Source organism: Doryrhamphus excisus, linkage group LG3 (assembly GCF_037039965.1).
Source record: "Doryrhamphus excisus strain RoL-2023G ecotype Guam linkage group LG3, RoL_Dexc_Guam_v1.1, whole genome shotgun sequence".
NCBI lineage: Eukaryota > Metazoa > Chordata > Actinopteri > Syngnathiformes > Syngnathidae > Doryrhamphus > Doryrhamphus excisus.
The window spans coordinates 12,266,960-12,294,131 of record NC_136359.1 but is presented as its reverse complement, the minus strand read 5'-3'; the positions used below and the strand labels follow the sequence as shown (position 1 = coordinate 12,294,131).

The 27,172-nt window shown below is 41.3% G+C and overlaps 1 protein-coding gene across 4 annotated transcripts; it reads right to left on the bottom strand.

The window, feature by feature from the left end:
- Positions 1 to 830: 830 nt before the first annotated feature.
- Positions 831 to 25,857, bottom strand: atosb (atos homolog b). Of its 4 annotated transcripts, none has more exons than XM_058069964.2 (11): positions 25,528 to 25,849; positions 14,261 to 14,421; positions 8,875 to 9,058; positions 8,692 to 8,797; positions 6,907 to 8,253; positions 5,652 to 5,710; positions 5,438 to 5,534; positions 3,101 to 3,259; positions 1,783 to 1,851; positions 1,375 to 1,580; positions 831 to 1,042 (listed from the first exon to the last, which is right to left on the bottom strand). In XM_058069964.2, the coding sequence occupies exons 5-11, from the start codon at positions 8,224 to 8,226 to the stop codon at positions 889 to 891; spliced, it is 2,064 nt and encodes a 687-aa protein (XP_057925947.2). In that variant the 5' UTR covers positions 8,227 to 8,253; positions 8,692 to 8,797; positions 8,875 to 9,058; positions 14,261 to 14,421; positions 25,528 to 25,849; the 3' UTR covers positions 831 to 888. The 4 variants fall into 4 exon arrangements, with proteins under 4 accessions (XP_057925947.2, XP_057925948.2, XP_078645787.1 ...); XM_058069966.2 differs by lacking the exon at positions 831 to 1,042 and adding an exon at positions 1,665 to 1,702 and having other exon boundaries at positions 1,438 to 1,580; positions 25,528 to 25,857; XM_058069965.2 differs by lacking the exon at positions 14,261 to 14,421.
- Positions 25,858 to 27,172: the final 1,315 nt, after the last annotated feature.

Below are 27,172 nucleotides of genomic sequence, written 5' to 3'. Positions count from 1 at the left end.
GCTGTATAAACACTATATGCACACACAGCTTAAGCCTAGGCATGCCCATATAAGGAAGTCCGGGTTATTGAGAATATTTCTAAAAACAAAGGCTCAACAAACAGGTATTTCTTGCCAGTCGCAAAGTTTATTGTTATTTACATAGACTTTCCCCTGTCATTAAATACCCCACCATCCTTCTCTCCCCACCATCATAACCTCCCCTCCCTCCCCATTTCCTCCCTCTCTCAAGTCACCAATAACAGGAGAGAAAGGTCGTCGGGCAGAAAAAAAACACACACACACTACTTACTTTGTGCAGCATATTGCTTCTTAAGACATTTGCGAAAAAAATCCATAAATTACAAATACTACTGTTTTTTTCCTGTTTCGTTTTTCTGTTCTGAACAGAATCTAAAAAAATAAAATCTTTTAAAAAACAAAAATAGCACAGTGTCCCTCAGTCTGGCTACATATCAGGAAGTGGATTTGCATTTTTTGTGTGTGTGTTTGAGAACTGGAATTTTAGTGTCTTGGTTGCGCCTGATTTATTATTATTAATAACTAATGTGCTGCTTGTTGTTACATGTGCAGGCAGAGTGAAGGACAGTGTGATACGGCACTCGAGGAAAAACTCAGGTGTTGTAGTCACAAGGCATGCAAGTTAAAAGTGAGATTCACCACCATGTGTCTGTGCATGAGTCTCCATTCAGTCAGGGGTGTGTTGTGTATGTGTGTGTGTGTCATGTTTGTGCATTTATACAGACCAACGGTATTGTGTTACGATCCACACTGGATCAAAAGTGTATATCTTTGTAGGCATTTGGCTTTCCTCATCAAGTCTTTGTAGCAGTCTGTTTGGCTCCCTCCTTTTAGGAAGCGCAGGTATTCTTTTTTTTGGGGGGGGTGTCACACACGTGAGGAGTATTTAGGGTTACTTGGCACCTCGGTGAAAGATTTCAGCTCATAAGGAATACCCGTGTCCACTTCGACGGGTTTACGGGAGAATAGCAGCCGGATATCGTTGTGCAAGTAGATCTTCCCAGATTTGGAGCTGTGGAATCTGAATGGAGAACAAAAGGAAAATGGTTGAAGCATCGCTTTTATCTACAACCTGCACACAAAATGGTGAAAATGTCTCAAAAGAGGTAGTTTTACTATGTTGCCTGTGCTTCAACACATGGCAGAGCTGTTATTAAACCCACAGTCGTACAAGGTCAATAGAGGGCAATCTGAGGGAGTCCCCCATAAAGGGTAAACTGGCCTTGCGTCATCAATATTATAATATAAGTAGTATCTTATATCAACTTAAAACTGCACTCTGGTCTTGTGTAAGCACTCTCAAATCCCCTTAAATAACTTAACATCTTCCCAGCAGTGGACTACTTTAAATACCTGAGATGTATCAGGTAGCAGAGAATCTTCCTGCTCTCTAGCAGCCCGCTCCCAGTCGACCCGTGTTTCTTCCCATCCGCCTCCTCTTCCACAGGCATCAGGAAGATGCGATGACGCAGGAAGGTCATATGATTGGTGGGCATGTCATCAAAGTTGTACGTTACCAGGAACATCTTTACCACAGTTTTGTTGGGGTTAAATAAGGTCTGGAGAGGAAAGAAGAGATAGTTTGACTCCAACGGAGAAGAGGTTAGGGTCCTAATGAGAATAAATATAATGTTCTGTATTACTTTTCTGTTGAATCTAGGTCCATGCATTAATTAAAGCACTGTAAATAGGATGAAGCGGGTTATTTTAGGAAAACCTGGCTATTTCCTTAGAGTGACGTGGGCATAAAGATGAGATTACCACTTGAATGGTCCCTGCTTTGGGTATGCTGTACCCTTTCTTGCCAAGATGCTCCAGGGAGATCAGACCCTGCAACAGTAATGATTCAATACCTTCCATCAGTATTTGACACACTTCATTGCAGGGGTGGGCACATTTTTTCACTCACAAGCCACACCCAGTTAAACATATAGAACGACATACTTGCTCACGGTGCAACTAAACTAAAAAGCAACACATCCACAGCAGTAATACTACCCGAGTGATAAACAAACCTACTTTCAAATGCCTGCAAGGCATGCTGGGTAGTCCAGCTGCAACAATAATATAAACGATGAACTATAAATCATCGGATATCAATGTTTTATTAACTCCTGCTTTCCAGAGTTATTCCGAATTTTACATTTCCACAAATGCCGAGCTATTATCGCGTTTGAGGCAAAACAAGATATTCACACAGATCAGCTTTGACTTTGGAAAACAGTGAGGGACATATTTGCCTCTTTTTTCATATGTTGAGGATCGAACCACTAACTGTTTGGTTCAGGGTTGTGTCGGTTCGTCCAGTTACTCGATTAATCGAAACAGGCTTCAGATTAATCAAGAAAGAAAATAACAGTTACAGCCCTAGCATCATGTAAATAAATGATGGAATTTTTGTTTTCATGATTCTGAATATTCATTCATTTTCTACTGCTTATCCTCACAAGGGTCGCAGGGGGTGCTGGAGCCTATCCCAGCTGTCTTCGGGCGAGAGGCGGGGTACATCCTGGACTGGTCGCCAGCCAATCACAGGGCACATATAGACAAACAACCATTCACACTCACATTCATACCTATGGACAATTTGGAGTCGCTAATTAACCTAGCATGTTTTTGGAATGTGGGAGGAAACCGGAGTACTCTGAGAAAACCCACGCATGCACGGGGAGAACATGCAAATGCCACACAGAGATGGCCGAGGGTGGAATTGAACTTGGGTCCCCTGATTCTGAATATGTATGCTATTATGTAAACATAGATTTTCCATTATAGCTATGGTAATGTAGCTCATACAAAGAGTTTGAGGAGGACAAAAGCAGAAGGCTGACCATTCAACGCATCTATCTTCTCAAATGTTTTCCAGGTTGCATTGCTCTCTGTGTGATCTCACACAAACATCTTAGCTACCCTAGCAAGCACCTTAGGAAAACAGGTCGTTATAAGTTATTCATACTTTTAGAAAACAGAACAGTGCTAACAGTCTTGGAAACGTACAGTAAGTTTTTGTCATACTTTTTTCACACCTAAAAATGTATCTATTTTTAAAGAAGTCGTGTTGAAATGTTTTTCTACTAACCAAGAAGGGCGATGGCGCGCTGTGCTCGGAGATGTCGTAGTATGTAACCTGCACGGGTAAGGTGACGTGCTGCGGGCAGTAGGAGCCACTGGCCCCAATCTCCGCTGTGAAGCCCTCAATGTGGCCCGATGGCGAGAAGCGTCCTTTTAGCATAGACTCCTGGGACACACGTGAAAGGGAAATGAACAAAACCATCTTCAGAAGTCAGCACAAATAAATAGTAACATTACTGTGAACTATTTTTTGTGTTATTTTATGTAAGATGATTATATATTACTGCAACAACATTTCCAGACCACGGACATACAGAGCTAGCAAGCTTGCTGCTGTATGCAGCATGTCATCATTCGCAAGGCGAGATCATTATCAGCAGGAACTTTTCGTTTTCCATCATGGCAAGCATCTTTTGACACAAAGATGGCTGAGGTAGGTAAAATCAAAGGTCAGCTAGGCAGCTACATGACATTTACATGACACATTGACCTGTAAATGCACTCAGGTGACATAATAATGATAACAATACTGTATAATGTTATCTTATATGAGTATTATTTATATATCATCCATCTGTTTTTTTCTATCTGCACCATACATACGTACATACACTCTGGATCACAATTTTGAGACCAATTGAAAAATTGCAAGAATTTTGCACTGTTGGCTCTAATTATGCTAGTTTAAAATGACACTTTAAAATGCAAAAAGAAATGGTAGTGAGACCAAAAAATTGAGTAACCAATTTATTGCAAACAACCTTTAAACTGACATTCATTCATTCATTCATTTTCTACCGCTTTTCCTCAAAAGGGTCGCGGGGGTGCTGGAGCCTATCCCAGCTGTCTTCGGGCGAGAGGCGGGGTACACCCTGGGCTGGTCGCCAGCCAATCACAGGGCACATATAAACTGACATAATTCATTAAATTCATTAAAAAAATACCTAAATTAGACATAAAATGTCCATTAAAGTAGCTCCGCCATTCTTGTTAGTGTTTCCAGGAGGTTGCTCCAGATGGTGAAGATGGCCTCACGTAGGGCATCCATTGTCTGGAACTGATATCTGTTTTTGTAAACTTCCCTTGCCATGTATCCCCAAATGTTCTCGGTTGGATTTAGATCAGGGGAACACGCAGGATGGTCCAAAAGAGTGACGTTATTCCTCTGCCTTTGTCAGGAGAGCATTGTGAATTGTGGCGCTGTCCTCTTGAAAAACCCGGTCATTACCTCACCGACGAGGGCTTTCAATCATGAAGGATGCCCTGGCAACATCTCCATATCACGAGCAGCACCCCAAATCATGTGTGGAAAACATCTCAGGTGTGATCTCCTGATCATGTCAGTAACATTGGAAGCCATCAAGGCCATCAAGGTTACATTTTTGTCCCAAAATGTCCCATGTTTGGTGCTCTCGTGCAAATTCCAAATGGACAATTTATGTTTTTTTTTTTCTTCTTGAAACCCTTGTCACATAGGTGCTGTGTGAAAGTTATTGGACTGCACTCGTAAGTAACAACTTTCATTTAGGCCAAGGATTCTCCTGTGTCTTGAGGAACATCCAACCAGAATCTACTACTCAGGGCAGATGACATGTTTTTGGGTCTACCACTTGACTTTTTGTTCCATAACCCAGTTAACAATGACAATGTTTTACTGTGTCCAATCTCAGCAATGGCACACTGTGAGAGGCCTTGCTTATGCAGCTCAACAATCCGACCACATTTAAAGAGAGAAAGCCTTTTTTGCCTTTGCCATTAAGAGATCATGACTGTCAATCATCACTGTGAATACTTGACAGAAAGTTGTCAAAAAATGGTTCCTCTTTCGGCAATGAAAGCATTATCACTCCAGCAGCAACACAACATTCTGGAATGTCTACTATTTTGATGAAAAATATATATATTTAAAAAAAACATACTGAATAATATATTGAAGTCGACAATCTAATTTGAGAACATCACTTCCAGAAATGAGACTAGTTCGTCATGAACTAAAAATGCATATTTTGCTAATTTACAGTTTGCGTTAAAAAAATTTTAAACAATGTAGAACATAATTACAAACAATATAAAACATATATAAGAATCATGGTACGGAGCATTTAAACTTTTAATCAGCTGATAAACAGCCCATATCACATTAATGGCTGTTTAATTGTATAATTTTGTTCCACTCGCATTTCTTCTTTTTGCATTTTGAAGCTCTGCTTAGAACCTCCTTCAGATCCAACAGTGCAAAAATGTAAATTCTTGGAATTTTCTCACATAAAGTATAGAAAAATGATTTGGGGCAAAGAAGAAGTCAACTAATGAAAACAGTACTGGCGGGTACTGCAATTTTTACCTCAAAGTTGCCTAAAAGTGACCTGCTGATGGAAGAAGAGGGCCAGCTGGACCGGGCCAAGGTTCTGCTCTCAGCATGTCTGCCACTACGTAGCTGCCTGTTGTACACAAGCAGCACATACCAGAGCAGAACAGTCAGGTATGTTACATGTACATAAACACACTAACTTGTTAGGTTTCTCTCACACATTTCTCCAGTGATGAACAATACTCACCTTTTTAGACGTGTACCCCCTTTTAGTCGCCTCCCTGACCTCGTGCAGTCTGTGGCACACTAAACACAAAGACGGGATGAGCATTCAACTTATTATCTGAAGACAAGTTTTTCAAATGACAGTATTTCTCAAAAATATTAATATAATCCAAGCAAAGCAAAAAAATCATTTGGGAGTAACTGATAACATCATTGTGAATCCAGGTGTTCTCTTATTACTGCTATTACTCTTGCGTAACATGAAGAAACGCTTACCGCTACACCATTCATGCTAAAGGTCACCTAGCTGCCAGGTGACCCTCCGCTACGTCTTCGCTCGCTCAGCCCTCTCCTGACCAGTCATCTTAGCCTCATCACGTCGTCACGCCACACATCATGAAATTCAATCAAAGCCAAAGATTCAGACGGCCTCTGATGACTGTGATGTCATCACTTCTAACTTGGCTCCGTCGCCACCATTTGCCTTGCTTTCCCCTCGCACCTCTTTGCTTTTCAACCTGTGAACTCTATTGTCACGTCACACCACTCACGGAAACCTAAACTCAAAGCTCTTTCTCATCTTCCATGTGTCCACGTATTCACTTCCAGAACAGTTGTATGAGAGGATGCATGTACCATTGTGTGTATTTCTGTGCGTGTGTATGAGCCCACTCAACCTGGAACAATGGATGCTGTATACCTGTCAATGGGCTTCATTCTGGAGATACTCTGCTTGTTCCAGGCAGTGCTTCATCTTCCACTTTACAATACAATATGACAAATATCTTATTTCTACTGTTCGTTTATTCTGGATACTGACAACTAAACCAACTGGTAAACACTTTGATGGAATTAGAATTGCTGGCTCGGGGGACCACAACAATGTATTCCAGTTGGCATTTTCCAGCAATGTATTAAACCACCATCCAATGTCAGGTTGACAGCATTTGCAATCATGTTTTATATTTGGGTAATGGATTTTCCAGTATGTTGAAGCTCTAAAATATAATTATTGCTGTCTGTGAATTTGTATTTCTTGACAATAAAACAGATGACATTTGAATTGTCAAATTCAATTTTGTTTCAGTCATTCTTCCCTCCAGGTAACTACTGGTAAATCAAAATAAAAAAACTATAGCTACATGAAAAGTTCATTTGTATGAGATATAAGTCAGGCATTTGTAAAGGCTTGAAAAAAAGGTTCTGCACCACTAACTAAATAAATGTACTTTACAATGGGGGTTGCATGATTGAGTGTGTGAGAAGTGTGTGCTCACCTTAGAGCGCTCCCTTGCAGAAGGAAGAAGGTGGTTCCAGAACGGAGCCGCTTTCGCATCAGTACTGCGACACGATGCAGGTCCTAGTCCAGGAGCTAGTAATGACAACCTGCTCCTCTTCGAGGTCGAAGGTCCCTCATCTTCTGAACAGGACTCCATGGTTTCGCTGGGTGACAGCAATCTCTTCTTTGCTGGCCAGTGGCCCGATGAAGACAAACGGTGGCCATTACTGCTGGGAGTCTTCTCCCAGGAAGACAGTCCCTTGCAGGAGGAGGCCGCAGCTTGGGTAGCACTTCGCTCAGGGGGGGAGGATTCCAGTCCCGCTTCCCATTCTGTAGCCTCTCCAGGTTCTTGTAGTTCTGTGTGGTGTGGAGGGGAGAAGGGCCCTGGGGGGCTTGTGGGGCTAGCAGGACTTGGGGTCTCGTATGTGGGCATGTCATACAAATGAGGACTGGGTTGCCCTCCAGCTGTGCCATTGCTACAACTCTCATTTCCAGGGCTTCCTATTGAATAGGTGGGTGTGCGGCCCCCATTAGGGGGATCAGGTTTGACTGAGCTTCCATGAGAATAGCCCTGGTCACAGTAGTGCCCGTGAGGGTCACACATTGGAGGTGATTTTGGCGAGAGGGGAGAAAACACATCAGGGATTGGTCTGTCATGATTGTGCTGAGCTGGACGCCGGGAGGGGTTGTGGCTTGGGGAGAGGGGAGGAGATCTAGGCAGCACTCCCCCCTCAGAGTCTCTGTGTTCCATTTGTGGGCAAGAATATAGAGAACTAGAACCACCAGAGCTCTTTACTAAGCCCAACCCCACGGCTGGCATGGGGGCTGGCCCACACAACACTGCTCCCTCTAATACTTCTATGTCCGAACAGTCTGCCACAAGGGGGCGCTTGTGAGTCAACTGGGGCTCCTCTAGCCCCCGTTTCACACCCATCCGAACAGGCCTCTGTTGAGCATCATTGTGGGATTCTGTGGCAGTAGAAAAACCACCCAACTGGGAGAATATAGAGAGCTGGTAGACCTTTTGATGACGCAAATCCTCTTGGTCAAAGTGCCTGGCAGCCCCTGGTCTAACCCCTGAGTCCAGGCCCTGTGCAGGGGCCGTGGGAGGAGGCAGGTCCCCCTCGTGGGCTGGAAGCTCTAGTGGAGCTTTTTTGTGGGATAACTCCACGTGAATGTGCCGCATGTTTTGTTTGCCAGAGGATGACAGTACTGACTGTGTGTGCAACAGGGTCCTCGCCACGCCACAGGGCAGAAACGGCTGTTCCACAGGAATGTGAAGTCCTATAGTTCCTGTTGGCTGGCTGTCATCCAGCATGAAGCATAAAGCTGAGTTGCACAGCACCTGGAAGAAAAGAAAAATATGAAATGATGGCATTTAAGATTGGGTATAGTTAGATTTTATATGTCTTATAGGAAATGATCGTGGATAACACATCAGATTCATGAGCCAATTGCTTTAACATGATAGAGAATAATGAGTAGACCCCTCACATATTTACAAAGTCATAAACATGTTTTCTATGCTCCAACGCTGAAAATATTTCAACTAAAAATGAAGAATCCGATTTTGCGGCAATTCACTTTGGGTCGGGTCTGGAACAAATTAACCGCAATAAATGAAGGATTACTGTATATTGTTACAAGGGACAATGCATAGTAATATACAATACTATACTAATAGAAATAAAGATTGGATATACTTAATGGCAGTCAGTGTGCTGCAGATGGAAATGAAGTGATGCATTCAAATTTCTCTGATACTGCTGAAAATGAGTCTCACCTCTGTGCCTGTCCTTGTCTAATTTCGCACACGTGGACACACAGCATCTGGAAATCGTGTCCACAAAAAAGGGTCTACACAAGCAACATGTCTACCACCAAAGGACCTGGCAAGGAAGACATGAAAATTTAATAAAAAATGTCTTCATCCACATTCCTAGTTGTTCATTTGAACTTAACTTACCAAAGTGTCTCGTCAGTGTTGCAGCAGGCTCCTGAGAAAAGGTTCTCCTGAAGAGGAACCAAAGGTGACTCTAGTGGGACTCCATCTGTGATTGGCAGATAGCCACACATGGCCACCCTTGTCACCTGGGCGTGGTTTGCAGAATGACTGTGTCATCATGACAGGGTCATAACATCCAGAATCCCTGCAGAGACAGAAACCACAGCAAGTCAGCATGAAGCCGTTTGCATTTTGATCTGCTTATGTTAATAATCAGGAATTAAAAGGGGAGTTTAGAATGTTAAGGGAGGTTTTCCCATTCCATAAAATATATTGTTCCATAGTCATTCAAGAAAGATTCAAAAGCCTATATTGTGCGTATACTATGTAAGGATCCTTAAAGAACAATAACTAAAAATCGATAAAACATAGCTAATCAAGATTTTTTTATTTTGAATGATTACATTTATGCCCTTGAACACAACAAGACCACAAACAGAAGATTCATCCAATCACAAAAAAGTTGAAACTGGGATGAAGCCTAGTGAAGCATGTCTGACCCACTTGGACCAGAAGTTGGGAATGTACCGAAGGGGGCGGTGTCACAGTGAAAATGTTGCCGTGGCAACAAGTAGCCCAAGGATAACGGTTCCTTTGTACTTGGTCACAAAGAGGAAGAAGAAAAGCAAGAGAGAGGGGTAGTGGATGTGGTAGTGTTGAGGGGAGTGAAGTGTGATGGGGTTTTTTGGAAGGGGGTGCTGAAGAAGGTGCTGAAGAAATATATGTACATTAGAAAAGAGAAGTGGAGGAAAACTATTACCCGCTTTACTGTGAATGAGTAGTTTTTGTGTATTGGTACTTTTGGTCATTTTTAAAATCCATTAAAAAATTCCTTAAGCATGTTTTTGCCATGCAGTAAATTTTGCAGTAAGAGAATGATTTATTTATTTATTTGTGTTTCAATATTTAAAAAAAACTTTTTTGAGATTTATACCACTTGTTTCTTGTTAGCAATGTACAGAAATAACTAGTAACTTTTTACTTTTGAGTACATTTCTTAACTACACGACACGTACTGCAAAATAACTGTACTTTTACTTGTGTGCGGCATTTCAGTACTATTTCCACCTCTGCAAATCACACACTCATTGATGTGTGGACTGGTTAGCTACCAAAAATGTGAACACAAGTCTTTTTTTCATTGATTAAAACAGAGCTTCTTTTTGCCTGTGGCGGCATTTTGAATTACTGTGGATTATGGAGGGGATGTTGCCGTGTGCTGCGTGTGGCTCCTTGTTTAATTAACTTTACTAGTGCTAATATGTCACACCAGCATCTTTCACACAGAGATCCTGTAAAATAGCCACATGAGAGCCATAACAGTAGAGGCAACATTTATTGGCCAGTGCCTTTTGTACAGAACACAACAAAGTGGGATGCTATCGCAACTTTTTACACAATAACTCAGCGTGACGTATAAAACACTTGTTGGATAGCGACAACGGCTTTCAGCATAACAGAGTCTTCCGCATTAAATGTTTACACTTCCTCTCAGTATTGTAGAACAACCTTGTACACAAGGTGTAAAGTGTACCGCCTCATTTATGGGTCTGATCCTCACCAAGCTACACCTCGAAAAAAAAATGTAACCCATGTCGGTGCCATTTATACAGAACAACGGCAAAGAGAAAGGGTGGAAAAATGATGGCTTTTACGGGCAGGCAGACAGCTAGGCGTACCTGACCCCGTACCTGAAATAATGATCAAGTGGAAGGACATACTTCGCAGTAGTCTCAAAAGTTGTCTGATACTGTATCCTCAGAGGGAGGATGGTGTTCAGAAAAGCAGACAGATGCTGAGAAATTCTACCAGGTACCACCATCACACACAACCAATTACTTTCGAGACAATGTGAGGCGTGAAGCCTTTGTCACCTGCAATTACTCACATGACGTATGGTTCCCTCTAAAATCCCACAGCGTCTACCTTTGAGAGGTTAGAACACTTACTATCAGGATGTAAACTAATGGACTTGCTGTTACACTCATGTTAGGTAGCAACTAACAGTGCTATTTCAGTCAAACAGATCCAGTTAACAAATGAAAGACTCAACATAGCACCAGATATTAGCTCTACTATAAGAACAGGTGGGGTCATCGAAGGCTAAGTCCCCAAAGGGGCGGTTAGAGGGTTGGGGGGATGGGTATGGAATGTGTGTATAGAATCACACACAGTCAACGGTGAGTATTTATAGTCGTCCCCAGTGTCAGAGATCACTGGAGCACCCAAAGGCTCTGTGCTAGGTCCCACTTGATTTCTGACCCTATTTTGAACTGGCAATGACTTCTGAGACTTTGCTGGGGGCACACAACCGATTTTAGGGTGAGGAGGAAAGCACAAAAAGGTTACCCAAGGCAATGCTCTGGGTTGCTCAGTGGTTGTGCTGAAAGGGAAGTACAAGTTTGAAGTTTTCAGGCTAAAATGAAAACAAACAGAATCATTGTTGCTGAGCATAACAAACTCTTACCTCCAGAAAAAACTATGTGCAAGTACAGGACAACATCACCTGCTGGAAGAATGAAGTGAGTCACAAGCTCTGGCTTTTTTGCTTTTTGGTATACTCAGTACATAGGAAGAGGTAACAAAAATAGTGATTCCAAATTTGCAAATAGTCTGGTTTTAACATTAAATAAAATGGCAAATTCAGTTTTGCATTAGTAAAAGGAAGATCCCCATAGTTCCCCGATAATACAATATAGAAAACCCTTTAAGAAATGAGAATATCTAGACAGTCAGAAAACTGTTTTTCATTAAGAGTTGTCCAAAGACTTTGAACCCACAATTATATGATTGTATGAGGACAGTGCAGTGAAAGCTTCAGCTTTCATTTCAAATCCACAGGGCACCCCGTCCCAACAAAAACACTGCACTACAACTCATTCCTATCCTGTATATTCATCCATATCCAGTATATATAAAAAGGAATACACCAGTATGTCTTGGTTTCAGTTGTTATGACTTGATTGTGTGATATCCAACTTTCACTTTTTAGGTTTGAGCGCTTTTTGTTGTATGGAGATTTATGTCTACGTAACGCTCAGTAAAATGTATGCAGGTTTGGGGGGGTCAGAGTTCACAGCCTGGACCTTGCCTCAGGATATACCACCACCTTTGACCTGTGTGTCTCCACCACGACATCCACATGCATGCTTTTGTGTTTGTGTGCACAAAGCATCTCTATTTTATCACTTCTTATCCTTACTAGCGTTGCGGGCAGTTTCTTTAATTCATTCATTCATTTTCTAGCGCTTATCCTCACAAGGGTCACGAAGGTGCTGGAGCCTATCCCAGCTGTCTTCAGGCGAGAGACGGGATACACCCTGGACTGGTGGCCAGCCAATCACAGGGCACATCTAGACAAACAACCATTCACACTCACATTCATACCTATGGACAATTTGGAGTCGCCAATTAACCTAGAATGTTTTGGAATGTGTGAGGAGACCGGAGTCCCCGAAGAAAATCCATGCATGCACGGGGAGAACATGCAAACCCCACACAGAGATGGTCGAGGGTGGGAGTGTCTTTAATACTTCCCTGAATTTTACTAGTAAGATTACTTCACGGAAAATACAAATCTTCCCGCGTCTTTAAATGCCCGCTTCATTCTTCGTCCTCTGTGTGGGTGACGTATAGGCACGTTGGTGACGGAAGCGATTCTTCCAAACATGAAAAAAATAATTTACTTTATATTTTAATTTAATATATTTTATTTTTTTGTAATCGAGGTATTCGAATTATCCAAATAATAGTTGCAGCCCTATTCTATTCCATTCTAATCTATTCCACAACATGCTGCGATATACAAATATGACATGTCCAAGCAGGGGCATTTTATGCAGGACAGTTTTAATTAAAAATATAAAAATTGTGTTTGTTTGAACAGCATTTTGGAAGGAGAGAACACAAACTTTTTAAATGTGACTAAGACGTTCAAATTGTGACAGTAAACTCCTGTGTCCCTGTTCTGTATCATCAGCACCGACATCATGATATATGGGGATTAACCTGGAAATGTGCCATCTTCTGAGGGAGTATCAGCTGTAACAGAGGCAGTGTGACACCAGGGTGTGTGGGAATTAACTAATTAACCTGGTGCTTCTGTTGCTCTGTAGAGTTGACAGCAATGGTCACTGTCTAAAGTACTTTAAACTGTCATGTGAAAAAATGAAGACAAAAAGGGTACACAAAAGTCAAGACAATTTGTCAAAGCATGCACCCCTACTGTGTTGCCTATTCTATTACATTCTGACATAATAGTGCTGTTATTAAAAACCCCAAAGTTTGACCTTGGAAGTTGGACTTTATCACCCAATTTAACACGCTCTGCAAAGCACCCACTCTAAGTTAAGGTTGTTGAGCCAAATCACCATCAAGTTTGTTTCACATCTTTCGGGGACTGATAGGACTGATTCCATCTGATCATTGATCATCTTACATTATCATTCATTAGTGGTGGGTGCCTATACATTTATAATTATTTGGGGCTTAAACCTGGATTATGTTGCGAGAGAACAATGACAATTGAAAAGAGAAGGTGGGTGGATTCTGGGGCTGGATTTAATATAATAATTACACTTTTATTGCAAATGTTGATCTTAAATCAGAGGAAAATGTCAACATCAAGCTAGCAGAAGGGTTTGGAGGGGGGTAATTCCAGGTAAAATTCTGGTCTGGTGGGATGTGCATAAAAAGGCACTAGGAGATTTTTCAGTCTGTGGAAAAAGGGGGTATTATGTTGTTATCATGTATATGCCGTGTCCTCAATTACACCGAGCAAAGGTAGGATTGCGTCAGCACACACGTTAACAACCTCCCAAATTCCTCTTGATTGTCTCATCAATTTGAGCGAGACCCCACCCGGACTGCACGGTGAGCTCTTCAACACACAATGACATCGTTTTTAAAACACAAGCTCAGTGTGCTCAGGCTTAGCCATCAAACTGGTGATTAGATTGCAGGAGGAGGAGTGTGGAAATCTAATGTCACCTCGTGGACGCGGGGGATGGAATGACAGCTGACTGTGTGTGTGTGTGTTGTACATGCATGAGAGTGTGTGTTTATGAGTCAACACACAAACAGGAAGTTAGGTTGATTGAAACTTTTGGACCTCAGAGTGAGATGGTGATTCACTTACCGCTCACAGCTACAATAGCCAAGCTTGTGTGTGTGTGAGATGGTGGTGGGGGTCATCTAAACTAAGCTGGCTCAGTGGGGGCATAGTTGCTGAGAAGGCTGTTTGACAATCTCCCTGTCCCTCTGTCATGTGGCCATTTTGAGGCAGACGACAGAGCCCAGCTGAGAACATAACAATATAAAGCAGCAAGGGAGAACTTGTGACACTCACCCTCGACACCAGCAAAGCTTCTTCTGTTTAGTCTGGCCGAGGTGTCTTCTATGTCCTCCAGGTCAGATTGCCTTGCCCCTTCTTTGCTGTACTTCCTCCACAAGTAGTTAAGAGTCACCCTGTTCGCTTGTTTTGGCAGTCTCCTTTCCTCTTCCTCCACCCTGAGTCACGCATATGAATACAACTCAGAAAGCCATCAACAACTTTAGCCCCCCCCTCACCCATCCTTGCCCCTCTCTCCCTGAATTTCTCCCTAACTGCCCCCCTTCCCTCTTTCTTCCTTTCTCTCATTGGCGCCACTCCACACCATCTTGAGCACAAAAGCTTCCTCACATGCTCGTTCCTCTCCTACTCCTCACCCCCTCATCTCTTCTTCCAATACTGCACCTCCTTTAAAGCGTCTCTCAGGATTGCACCCTCCCTTGCTCTCTTTTACTGTTTTCTTCCTTCCTCTCAGCTGTTGGTAGAGCTAGGCCTGCTTTGCTCACTCAGCACAGAGGACATGTACAGGGAGGAGAAGAGGAGGGGGGTGGTTATGCTATTAGCTGACTGGCTGTAGGAAAGGGGGGTCAGCTGTAGTGGTTAAGATGCTGATAGGCGAAGGGAAGGGAGGAGGCGTGGACTAACAAAGCTCCGCCCACCTGCTCCTGCTTGGCCAGTTGTGCAGAAGTAGAAAAGGAGCACTCAAACAATGTGTTTGTGTTAAATGTCTGGCAATGACAGCACCAAGCAGTGTGTGTATGTGTATGGGGCTTTCTAGTGCATCACTTAGGATATGTCAACAATTGTAAAGTTACACATGCAGATGACAACCAGCAGCGACTATGCTATAATATGTACTCAAGGCCTGGACTTGGTGTTTCTTTGTAAAGAAACACTACACACAGGCGCACCAACTGCTTGTCCTCCAAAATAGTCTTCTGATACCCTGTGTCTGCAATAAAGACTGTGGTAAGTAATGTGACTCCGGAGTAGCGATGAAGCTAGTGTACAGTTTACCAGAGAGCAAAGTTATACGTTATAAGAAATGCTACAACAATATATTTTTTTGTTTCAAAAAATTTAATTTGGACCGAGCTGGGTACAGTCCCTTTAACACAAACCGTTCTTAGAATTAAGACAATAAGAATACTGCCATCATATTCAAACATGCTCACTTTCATACCTGATCAGTCATCCCTTGTTTATCATGGTTAACTAGTTCCAGACACGACCGCGGTAAGTGAATTTCTGCAAAGTAGGAATCCTTATTTATAAAAACACAAAGATAATACGTCTGCTTTCATCAATAAATAGGGAAATTAAAAACATCTTTAATAAAAATGATCCACCAACAGTGGAAAGACATGCTAATGAAGGCACGGATATGTCACATCTATTCATAAAAGACTAGTGGAGACATCACTCCTATAATCCAAAATGTCAACCCAACATGCACAGCAGAGTCTTAAAAATGATTTGTCTACACATTACAGCGTTTCCAGGTGTGTGACTGTCTATATGTGGAACTCCCATTTTGACTTGATAATTTCTGTAAACAAAACCTTAAGATGCAAATATCAATACATTCCACCCTCGTCTCCCTTCTTTTGTTATCTTATTTGCACACACACATGTTGTGTGCAGCATGCGTAGTGCATGAGGCCTGGGCCAGCCTTATCTAAAGCAGGAGTGCAGATAGAGAATGTGGAAAAAGTTTATCAGCTGAGCACCAGAGGAGGCGTGTTGGGAACGTGTGCATTGTGCCATCTGTGTGCTAATAAGGGCCATGGTGTTGACGAGGCAAGAACTATTCTTGAACAGCATGATGGTGGTTGAGGAAGACGTATTTTGTGGGAGGAGTGCACCAAGAAACATGCCTGAAGCTGTGAAGAAGACACACAGTTCACCGCTCTACCCGTTTCTTTTGTTGCTGACACAAACATACCACACTGGGTGAGCTTTATCTTTATTTAGCAAACTCAGGGCAAGTTATCAGACATGTGCTGGTCCCGACATGTGAGACCAAGCCATTGATAGCACTGTCCCACTGTCTTACTCCTCAATGACTTCTGTCTCCAACACATGACAGAAACACTTACTGCTTACTTTTGTATACTAAAAACACATTCTTTGCTTCATAAGTCACATTCAATTATACTGTCTGGATCATGAATTTAGCAAAAAGTTAAATTCCATTTCATCTGCGTTTCTGCTGGAATCATGGTATGCATTAGGTAGCTTCTTCTTCACCATATTTGTCAACTTTATCAGATATTCTTTAAAGGGCAATATAAATGTGTAATTTAGAAAGATCCTTTGCACGATAGTGATACTTGATGATGGTCGCAGCGGTGAAGCAGCTTGGACCAAATATGCAGCCAGTGTTGGTGGCTGTTTCTCTCTTTTCTGACCGATGTGTAATTTCTAAGGGTTTCACGAGACACTCAGTTCACAAGACAACACACAAGATTGGGTCTACGTGAACGAGAGACCAGATTTTAATATATATAAAGCACATCGAAAAGATATATGACAATGGTGTACAATCTAAAGCACATCGAAAAGATATATGACAATGGTGTACAACCTACAAATTTAATTTCTACTACGTTACACTCTTCTGCACCCTGTGTGTATGCTAAAGGCCCCGCCTCCATCCACTGAGACAAAGAAACTGTATGTCTGACAAAAGGTACTCACTCTATTCTTGCTATTGTTCTCTGGCGCAAAGGTGCCAATAAAGGGGAGGGCGATGAGCAAAACAGACACATATATAATGCACATGGCAATATGTTGAAGCCGGCAAAATCATCAAGTTCCATTTTCATTGCTGGTGCGATTTTTTTGTTTCGTAATTTATTTATCATACTAGGCCTGGTGTCCACAAGAAATCTTGTTACATTTTAATCTTGCAAGATCTTGTGACAAAAGATCATGTGATGCCCCTGCTAATTTCACTTTTTTTTCCACGGAACTGCCATTGAGTAATTCTTTTTTTTTTTGCAGAGTTCATTCACCTTACAATTTGAGGGAAGAGCTGCTCCCTATCAATTGATATCTATATAACAAGGAGAGTATTGGGATATTGGTAAATGACATGAAATCCAGAAGTTTGGCGTATATATTATTCCACCATGAGCAGCTGAGACGTATTGCAACAGTGGTTCTGGTTGTTTTTTTAATACATTACTTTGAGGTCCAAGGGAGCTATGTTTATTTTCTGCTTTGTCACACACTGCAAATCATTATTATTAAGTTGGTTTGTTGTGTTTTCATATTTCACAAACAACACCCTTTCTCCAAATATGGAGACAACCTTGTGGGACGTCCACATACACACACACACACAAACCATCGCATATTTCGCTCGAAGTAATAGGAAATGTTCCTTCCATATTTTATGGGGAAAGATTTTAACAAACAGAATACTTCTTCTGCATTGCACCTATAAATAAAGACATGTGAAGACAGGAAAGGAGAGGACATAGAAGACATGGGACACTGAAAGACTGAGAAAAACATTTCTGTGGTCTGCTGTTGCTTTTCCACAGCAAAGTTTGTCCAACCAATTTAACAGGGACTTTCTGCGGCCTTACTGCACTTCAACCTCCAAACACGAACCATTGCATATTTCTGTCCATTTAAGAGCCCATGTTGCCTTCCATATGTGGAGGGAAAGGGGTGTGTGCCTTCTGCATAAAGCCCGCCCCACCTATTCAATGGCAGCCGAGGAGAGAGAAGTGTTGAAAACAAACTCACATTCCATTATGATGACCATGCACTGATAGGCTGATGGCAGGCGTTTGTTTTGGTGTCTTTATAATAATGTAGCAGGTGGGACTTTTATCAAGTGAGACACTTTAAAAATGTATTTTAATGACAACAAGTTCACAAACATTTAATGGAATGAGACAGGGAAAGGAAGAAGGGATGTGAAGGAAGGGTGGGAAGGGAATGTGTGTGTATTATGTGTCTGCTTATGAAGAGGGTGGATGGTTGGTGGGGGGAAGGGGGGTGAGTAATACTTAGCATGTTTAAAGAGGCACACTTATTCAGTACATATGTTAGTGTACACAAGAATGTGTACTTATTCATGAGCTAAAAGCTGGCGTCTGAGTGGAGCAAAAGGCAAACAGTGGAAGAGAGGAAATCTGTAATGTTTCGCCATTTCCACAAGTGATGAATTGAGCATGCAATGGTGTTTTGGTAATTTCTGTGATGCAATGTGTTTGGTTTTACTGTAATTTTGTTTCATTGAGTATGATGTAATTACAGAGGAAATTCTCATGTTAGAAACCTCAAATTAGCAATTCTGAATGGCCAAGAGCAAGCTCTCTCATATTATAGTAGTACAACTATAGCTAATAACATTAAGTGTCACAAAGGGTTTTTACAGTAGACATACTTTTGTGTGCTTGGCACCACAGACCTTCTTGTTTGTATTTGAAAGTGTAACAATTGGGTGATACAAGGTTTCCGTGAAAGGGCATGTTTGAGCAGCTGGGTGTGGATGTGGATGCTGACAAAGTGGGAAGCATGCAGGTCGACTTAGGAATTAGCATTGAGTATTGTCTTGGAAAACACTGGGTGTGCCTTTTCTCAACAGATACATTAACAACATGGCCCAAATTGGACCAAAATGAGGGGGGTGGGGGGGGTACCTTTGTGTACTTTCTGATGCCATCTTTGTAGAAAAAAGGAAATGTGTGATTACAACCACAGAGCCACAGAGATATTAAGTTATTGCAACACAGAAAGCTGGTACACACTCATACAGCACAAGGGTATGTCAACAACAATAATAAGTAAGTACCAATTAAGGATAAGTACCAATTAAGGAATCAATTAACCACAATAAACAAGGGATCACTGTATATATGATATATGTATACCACAGTTGTACCCTGGAAAAGAGCATTGATTCTAAATCAAAACACTGTATTATATAATTCCTCCCACAGCAAGCTAATTGTTTCTTTCTTCACATTACAGTGTGGAGAAAAAAATCATGATTGACACAAAATGAAAAGAAATTTAGCGAGATTTAGCAAAATTTAGACAATAAACGCAGGTATGGGTAGGATTATGGAACCCCCGTATCTTTGCTGATATGTCGGCCAAGCTCACAGAATGGAATGTTCCACAGAAATATGCTGCCTATTTATGAAGGACAGAAAATAAAGTAGCTTCTCTCAAACTCTTATGTCGTAGGCCCTCAGATCTTAATTCTGCTGCCATTGTTCGCTTTTAGCTCCCTCCTCCTATTCTCACTGAGTCTCTGCCATTCCTCAACCCCCTTCGAGCATCTGTTTCATTTTCCTCAATTCAGCATCTCAGAAATCCGTTAAAATGATGTTTCCTTGTAATGCTTGAAGAACAGCATAGAGGTGAATTGGTCAAAAGGAAATAACAGTGTATCTTAACCAGAAAAATAATGCAAATGGTTGCGTTTAATCAATTTCAGTTTTAATGATGGGTCAAACAACTATAAATATTCTTTACTAACACCTTATGTTTCTTTCCAGGCACAGCTGCTCTTCCTTTTCGCTTTAGAGTGGGATGGGGTTACGAAGGTGGAGGACAGAGAGAGGCTGAGCAGGGGTTAATCCTGAGATCAGTCTAACACACATAAACAAACAGTCCTTAAGCAGCAGTTAGAGAGAAGATTTAGTTGTACAGGAGCTTTGTTTTGAGCCAGAAGGCAGAGATGTACTGGTACAAAAAAATAGCTTCGGATAAGTCAGCAAGCACACCTGGTAGTGTGACTAATATGTCTGAAAACCATCATATGAAAACGTTTGGTATTTAGTATAAGGAAGCATTTGTTCAATTCATGCAACACCATATCCTTGAAAGTGTTCCTTATGTTCAGTGTTTCACAGTTAATACACAAACGCATTGCAAATACATTGCTTCATCAATTTATTGCTGTAAATGCAGTTGAAGTACTTTCTGCAGTTGCAATGCAGTCGCAACACAGTACGCGTGCACGTATGTATTCATTCATATGAAATTGTTATTTTGCCATCGCTCATTCTTTTCATACACACACAGACACACACACACACAAAGGGGAAACACATTTTTCAAAATGTCTTTTTGGAACAAGACCCATTCATTGTGTAAAATTTGCTGTTAAGCATGGCAGTGGGTTTAGTATGTTTTTTTGTGCTTTCTGTGTTAGCTGAGGATTTGCGCATTTTTTATAGCAATTTCTGTAAGATTTTTTTACATTTCACATTCTCTGTGGCGTTTTTAATGTGTGATAGTGCTTTAATCATACATTCGTATTGTTTTATGTTCCATACCTTAAGCGAGTGTGCAGCTATGGATGTTTATCTTCTAACATTTGTTGCTTGCTTCTTGCTCCATTGTTTATTTACACTCGGCATCAGATCTTGGCTTTGAGCACCCCTTCACTACACCAAGTGACCAGAGAGCCACCCGGGGATACGGGGGAGGAAAGGCTGCATACCGGGAGTGAACAGCGCAAAAGACGTTCTAAAGGTTGCTGTATAAAGATGGCATCAACCATGTTTACTGTCTTCCATCATGGGAAACGTGAGATGGAAGCGCTAACGGTTGAACTGAAGATTGAAAATGATATTGAATTTTTTCTACATTTATTAAAAAAAGACAATGTACCGGTACTATTTTATTTCAGCGGCTATTATTCTACTGAGATTGTACATTTTAATGAAACTTTTTGACTGAGTTGTATAGGCTCACTGTGGGAAAGATGTTGGGATATATATATCGTATATTGATATTCAAACTCAATATATCAGGGTATGATTTCTGGTCCACATGAATGAACTACATGACCAAAAACTCAACTGAATCCCATTCGTGCTGTATTATGCCATACACTTAACCTAACCTGCCAAAAGCTGACAAATAGCAGCCGTTGACAGCAATGTGGTGGCTCAGTTGCTTTCTGAATTCTAATGGAGGACTCACACACAAACATTAGTACAAAAACACACTCTATGCACTGCAAGAGACAAGCATACAAATACAACGCTCAAGATATTCATCTAAGATAAACAAAAACCTTGAGGGCTCTGCACTTTTTTCTTGTGTGTGCATGCCATCTGAGCTGCACTTACTTTGGCTCTAAGTGTGGAAAACAAACACAGGCACGTGCACACACACAGCTTTAAAACACTTTTGGGGGATATGATTTAGTAGTGCTTTCCAGTCAATAGCAAACACAAAGTAAATGCTTTCCTTCCATGTTTGATACAAAAGGTAGTTATCGACATGATAGGTGGCCATGTACAAAGTTAATAATGCTCAATTTTGACTGACACCGTCAGAAGGATATTCATTTAACCATAGATGTAAAATTGTGTTAGTTGTAGTAAACCAGTCAAGACGGAGAACTATGAACAGTAGCCACTTGTTTTAATGAAAAGTCTCGGGGCGATAGGACAATATATGGAGGACAACCAGGCTGAGTGGTAGGGGGAGCACAGAACGATCAGGTCTAAGCTCAATAAGCTCTACCGTGACCTATATAATGCACAGATACATCTGAACCTACGCGCTGTGCATTCTGGGACGTTGGTTGAATGTCACACAATGTGGAGAGATTGGATGGCCACAGTTAATCTGTAATCTATGGAGCTACTTTTCATTGATGGTGATTAAGTATGAGTCATACAGTTTTAATCTTTGATAGTCTTGGGGATATAGTTGGGAAAAGCTGATCGGTAAAAGACGAGGGGTATGTGGAAACATTTAATTTCAACACGATGAGTAAATATTCTCGGTCATTTTATATTAATGAATTCATTCATTCATTTTCTACCGTTTATCGTCACGAGGGTCGTGGGGGTGCTGGAGCCTATCCCAGCTGTCTTCGGGCTTCACACTCACATTCATACCCATGGACTATTTGGAGTCACCAAATAACCTAGCATGTCTTTGGAATGTGGGAGGAAATCGGGAGTCCCCGGAGAAAACCCATGCATGGGTGGAATTGAACTCGGGTCTCCAGCTGTGATGCCTGCACGCTAACCACTCGATCCGTCATTTTATATTAAGCCAGATAACAAAATGCAACGTGTGTGATCTTCAGGATAGTGATCGTCTTCCAAACCGCTGTATTTTGAAGAGTGGATAATAATGGCTTCCGCCACAAGATCAAGGCCAATCCGGTTGCCATATCACGTTCATACCTAAGCCACACTCCACCATGGTAGGTGCAGTAACGCTGAATGAATGGCCTAATACATTTCCTGCTTCAATTAGAACGGGTACTTATCATCATTCCGCTCACAGTTTGACATCATAAAACAGACCAAGACGACACAGAACAATTGACCAATAAGTACCTTGTCATTGTGAAGTATGAAAAGGCCACTGAGCTTAGGGTGTCACAGAGTGTCATCAGTGGGTCAGAAAAAGGCATACTGTATGTGTTTATGTGAAAAAAATCACCTATTGTAAATTTTGCTGTCCAAAGGCAAGTTTTGCAAAAAGTACTGAAAGAACATGTGGATTCAAAAGTTCATCAATAAAGGTCATAGTGCATTGTAGGTTCATCCTGAAATTTCACCTGAAAGCCAAATATCCTTAAAGCCTAGGTCACAACTGGACAGATGACATTTTGGCTGTGCGATTTGTGTCGTTCCCGATATTACTGTTTATTTTTCTGATGAAGAACATTGTTGTGGTGACCATAAGGGAGTAAGATCATCACCTGCCCAATGTACAACCTATAAGTCGAATGTGCGTACCACACATGACATCTGGGGCTGCTCGGACATACAGCTGTCTCTACAGTCGTACAGCCAATGCACATGAGTTGTAAGACCAACGTCTGTCGAACTTTGAATAGAAGTACTGATCTTGCATTCCATGTAGGCTTCATATGGAGGTTGCAAGCAGTATGTTGTGTGTACCAACAATGTACGATCCGTACCGGAAACATGATTGGTTCTGCACATTGTGAGACCTAAGTCACTTCCTCCACTCATATTTTAGTCCAACATAGTAGCTTCTACCAAACATTTTTCCCCTATACAAACAACTGCTCCTCAGTGCCGGCAGCACTCATGCAGCCTCACACCGTGACACGACCACCACAATTATCTTGCTGCTCACTTGTGTTGTCGGCTATTTACACAATGATGGCGGTTTGTTTGTTCATTTTCAGTTCATAGAAAATCTGTACTGCTAGACAAGCTGCACCACGACTACTTTAAAGTATATCCAAATTTAATATTTAGAGTACTGTCCCTTGAGAATAATGAAATGGTTGCATAAATATATAGGTTGTACTTACTTTTGTGAGATACTGCATATTAATCATCTTGTGTTCAATATCATTAAAACTCAGAAGATTAACGTACTTGAATTTTGATACATAGAAGGGGAAAAAGTCTTGGGCCAGATCTTCCCTCATTTTATTGTTAAAAAGAACCCTTAATGGATCACTACCTCTTTGTTATAATAGCCATTAAGAGGTTCATAATGATACAAGTGCTTATAAGAGTTTAAATAGTACAGCACATACAACGTCTCTTCCTCTCTCTTTTATACAGATAACACTCTGAAGATCAATATAGCCCCAGAGCAGTGTTGCATACTAGTTCTAACCCGCATAATCATCTGTAATCTCTGACATCAAATCCTGCAGAGAACACATTGGAGCGGTGACAACAAACCCTCATCAGCTCAAAGCATTTAATAGCACAGACAATAAGGGCAAACAGATATGAAGGCCAGATACACTTTGCGGTTCTAGAGTCACCCTTCATCGTTCTTGCATCTTGACGCCTGCATGTGAATAAAATAAAGTCTTGACGCCTGCATGTGAATAAAATAAAGTGTGCTGCCTGCTGATACGTTACTGGCAAGAAGATGTTGTTTGTCTTTTAGTCATAGAGAAGCAGAAGACTAAATCAGCTTCACGTTGTTGATGAAGTACTGTCACTTGTAAAGAGTCTAACGAGATCCCTATGGCTGTAGACACTGAATGCTCATACTGGCTGCTACACTGTCATGAAAATTAGTAAGCCACTCACATTTCAGCAACTATTATTATTATTATATTATCTCCCCAAGGAACAATAATATAAAAATGGAACTTCTACTTTAGAGGAGGCAATATAAAACTTGTATAGCACACTAGATTTACTACCCACTGAAAATGACTCAACACACAATTATTGTCACAAAGGCTGGTAACACACACACACAAGTGGGCAGCATGAATGCTACCTTGGAAAACTGAGCCTTCAGACCTCAAATCAATTGAGCACCTGTGGGGCATCCTCAAGCAGAAGTATAACATCTACCATCTCCACTAGGTGAGGAGTGGAAGAGGATTCCAGTAACAACACGTGCAACAACATTCTGGTGAATTCCATGACCAAGCTCACACTAAATATTAACATTTTAGACATCATTTGGACATGTTGACTGTGAGGTGCACTGGCTTATGTTGCCAGCTCTTTAGACAATGATGGCTGTGTTGACTTATTTTCAGTGGATAGTTTAACTATAGCGCTGTACAGGCCAGACCCGAACCCTGCCCAAAAACCTTTACCCCATCTTCAGTGCCAAAGCTAAAGCTAAAATCCACATGACGTCACACCCAGCTGAGGACAAAGCCCACTCTCCCAGACAGAAAGGTGGGGGGTGGCTGTCAGGGTGGGGAAGGAAAGATGTCGACTTGCATATGCTTGGTGAAATCCATCATCTAAATATGTATGTGATGTGGCAGCATGAGTGTGTGTGTGTGTGTGCATACAGGTGTGCATAATGAATGTGTCAATGCCAGCATGGCCTGCTTGTCAGGACAAGGGGATGACCCTGCAGTGGATGTGTGCATTACTGTATATCACTGCACCAATGCATTTGAACGCTGCATGCAATAGCATCCCCACAACTGTGTGCTTTACAGTGATGAACACCACAAAGCAAAAAAAAGACAACTGATTTTATGAGCTTCTGCCAGACAATTACTATCACGTTGTATGAAACCACCGCAGCCTGCACATAATAAAGGCACAGTAGTGATGAAGGCAGACAAAGCAGGGGAACGCCCCCCTCCGCCCAGCAAGCTACTGTCAGGCCATCAACTGGTTCAGGCTGGATTCCAGTCATTCTTATGCTCACCGATTTATCAGCCAAATGATGACAAACGATGACCAGCATGAAGAGAGTAACTGGAACGATACGGAGTGGTTCCCTCATACATGGTGCTAATGCTATATTTAAAGTTGGCACAAAGCAGATGAGGCAGCTTACAAAAGATAGTGAAGCCTACTTACCCAAATATGTGCACTTAGGGAGGAAAATCACAACTTGGCCGTTTTGAAGGTGTCAGTTTTTCTGTCGTCTTGGTTGAGGGATTCCAGGTAGATTCGTGAACCCGACAGGGCCAAAAAAATCGACTGCAAAGCACAAAAATAACCGTCAAACGCCCGTGTCTGTGTCTTTGGGATCGTTCTCGTACTCTTCTTTGAAACGTAGCTAAATGTTTTGCTACCACGTCCCTTCTTCGCTTATGTGTGTCTTTTTTCAAAGCTCGCTGTTGTCGTTGTTTCAACCTTCGCTTGATAGTTGTTCCCTGCGCCTTTAAGCGACGGCGTTTCCGGGGTTACTACTTAATACATAAAAGGCGGGACTTTGCTGCCAGCTGAGCGCTTGTCATTTATCCAATTGGCTGTTGTCGTTCCACGTAGCCAATCAGCTATTTTCATCAAAACATGCAGATATATTCAAAGATCTCACACTATGATTGGGCGTCTTGGAACGTAAGGATACGCCCAGTACACGTGCTTTCATTCTCTCTTCCCATTCTTCATTCTTTAGTGCCTGAAACTGACAGTGAGCAGAAATATATGCAATATGATCAAACCTATCTTTTTTATAAAAAGACAAACGTCACAGTTTACAGTTGTGATATCAAGCCAAAACACAGACGACAGCGATGCAATCCATCGTCACTGAATCGTGGTGACTCGCATCTTTTCAGTTTGAACAGAACAGGCCAAAGCCATGTTGTCACACAGCTAAAAATAGACCTTGTATCCCCACAGTGTTCACTGCACCCATCCAAGCCGAGGGCTGATAACTGTGCACTTATGTAGATAACAAAGGACCCGGGGAGGGGACTTAATAATGCTTTATTATCATATAATTTATTTCACCCGTCTAGATGTGGGTATAAGGTTGCACCAGCAACACTACCAATACCAGGGAAAATAATAATGAATATATTCTACATACATTCTTTCATAGTTTTACCAAATCACAATGTTCTGGAGAATAAAAAAAAATCTTATGAATAGTAATGTACTGTAATCATGATTACATGCTGTATAAAGGATATGTGAAAAGTTATTTATTTAGTTATTAATTATAATCAATAACATAATTCGTATTCTTATTCGTTGCAAATGCTCAATGTAAAAAAATAATATTTATTTAACACCATTGTACATCTTTGTGCACACATTTAATTATTTATTATTAATTATTATTTACCTTTGACCCTTGAGCTATAGAACCTGGAAGCATACACATATACATACACTTTGGTTATAAATTATCTACAGACGTTTATGATAGAGTATAATAATAGTCCACTATTCCATATGAACTGCACCACGTGGAGCAGAAAATATTTTATTAAGGAGCATCTCAGTTTTTAAAGTTCTGTCAATGGCGCCCTCTGCTGTTAGCGTAAAACAATGGTACCCAGAAGCAATGTGAATCCAAAATACAGTGCTCGTGTGTATTCATATATATAAATTGTTATACCGTAAACACCTAAACGGCCAATAAATACTACAGTTGATTCTCACTGATCACCTTCTGCTTGATCACCTCAAATTAAATACAGCATTGAATTCAGCAGTCGTTCGTAATGAACATGGTATGTAAAATTGTATTTCTATTTAATTGTGTATT

Bases quoted from the DNA above. Each gene is read 5' to 3' on its own strand.
- atosb (XM_058069964.2), bottom strand. From the start codon at position 8,226: ATGCTGGATGACAGCCAGCCAACAGGAACTATAGGACTTCACATTCCT. The intron at 1,852-3,100 runs GTTAGTAGAAAA...TTACTGTTGCAG, and splicing joins GCGCGCCATCGCCCTTCTTG to GGTCTGATCTCCCTGGAGCA. The intron at 1,043-1,374 runs GTATTTAAAGTA...TTCTCCATTCAG, and splicing joins TGCTACCTGATACATCTCAG to ATTCCACAGCTCCAAATCTG.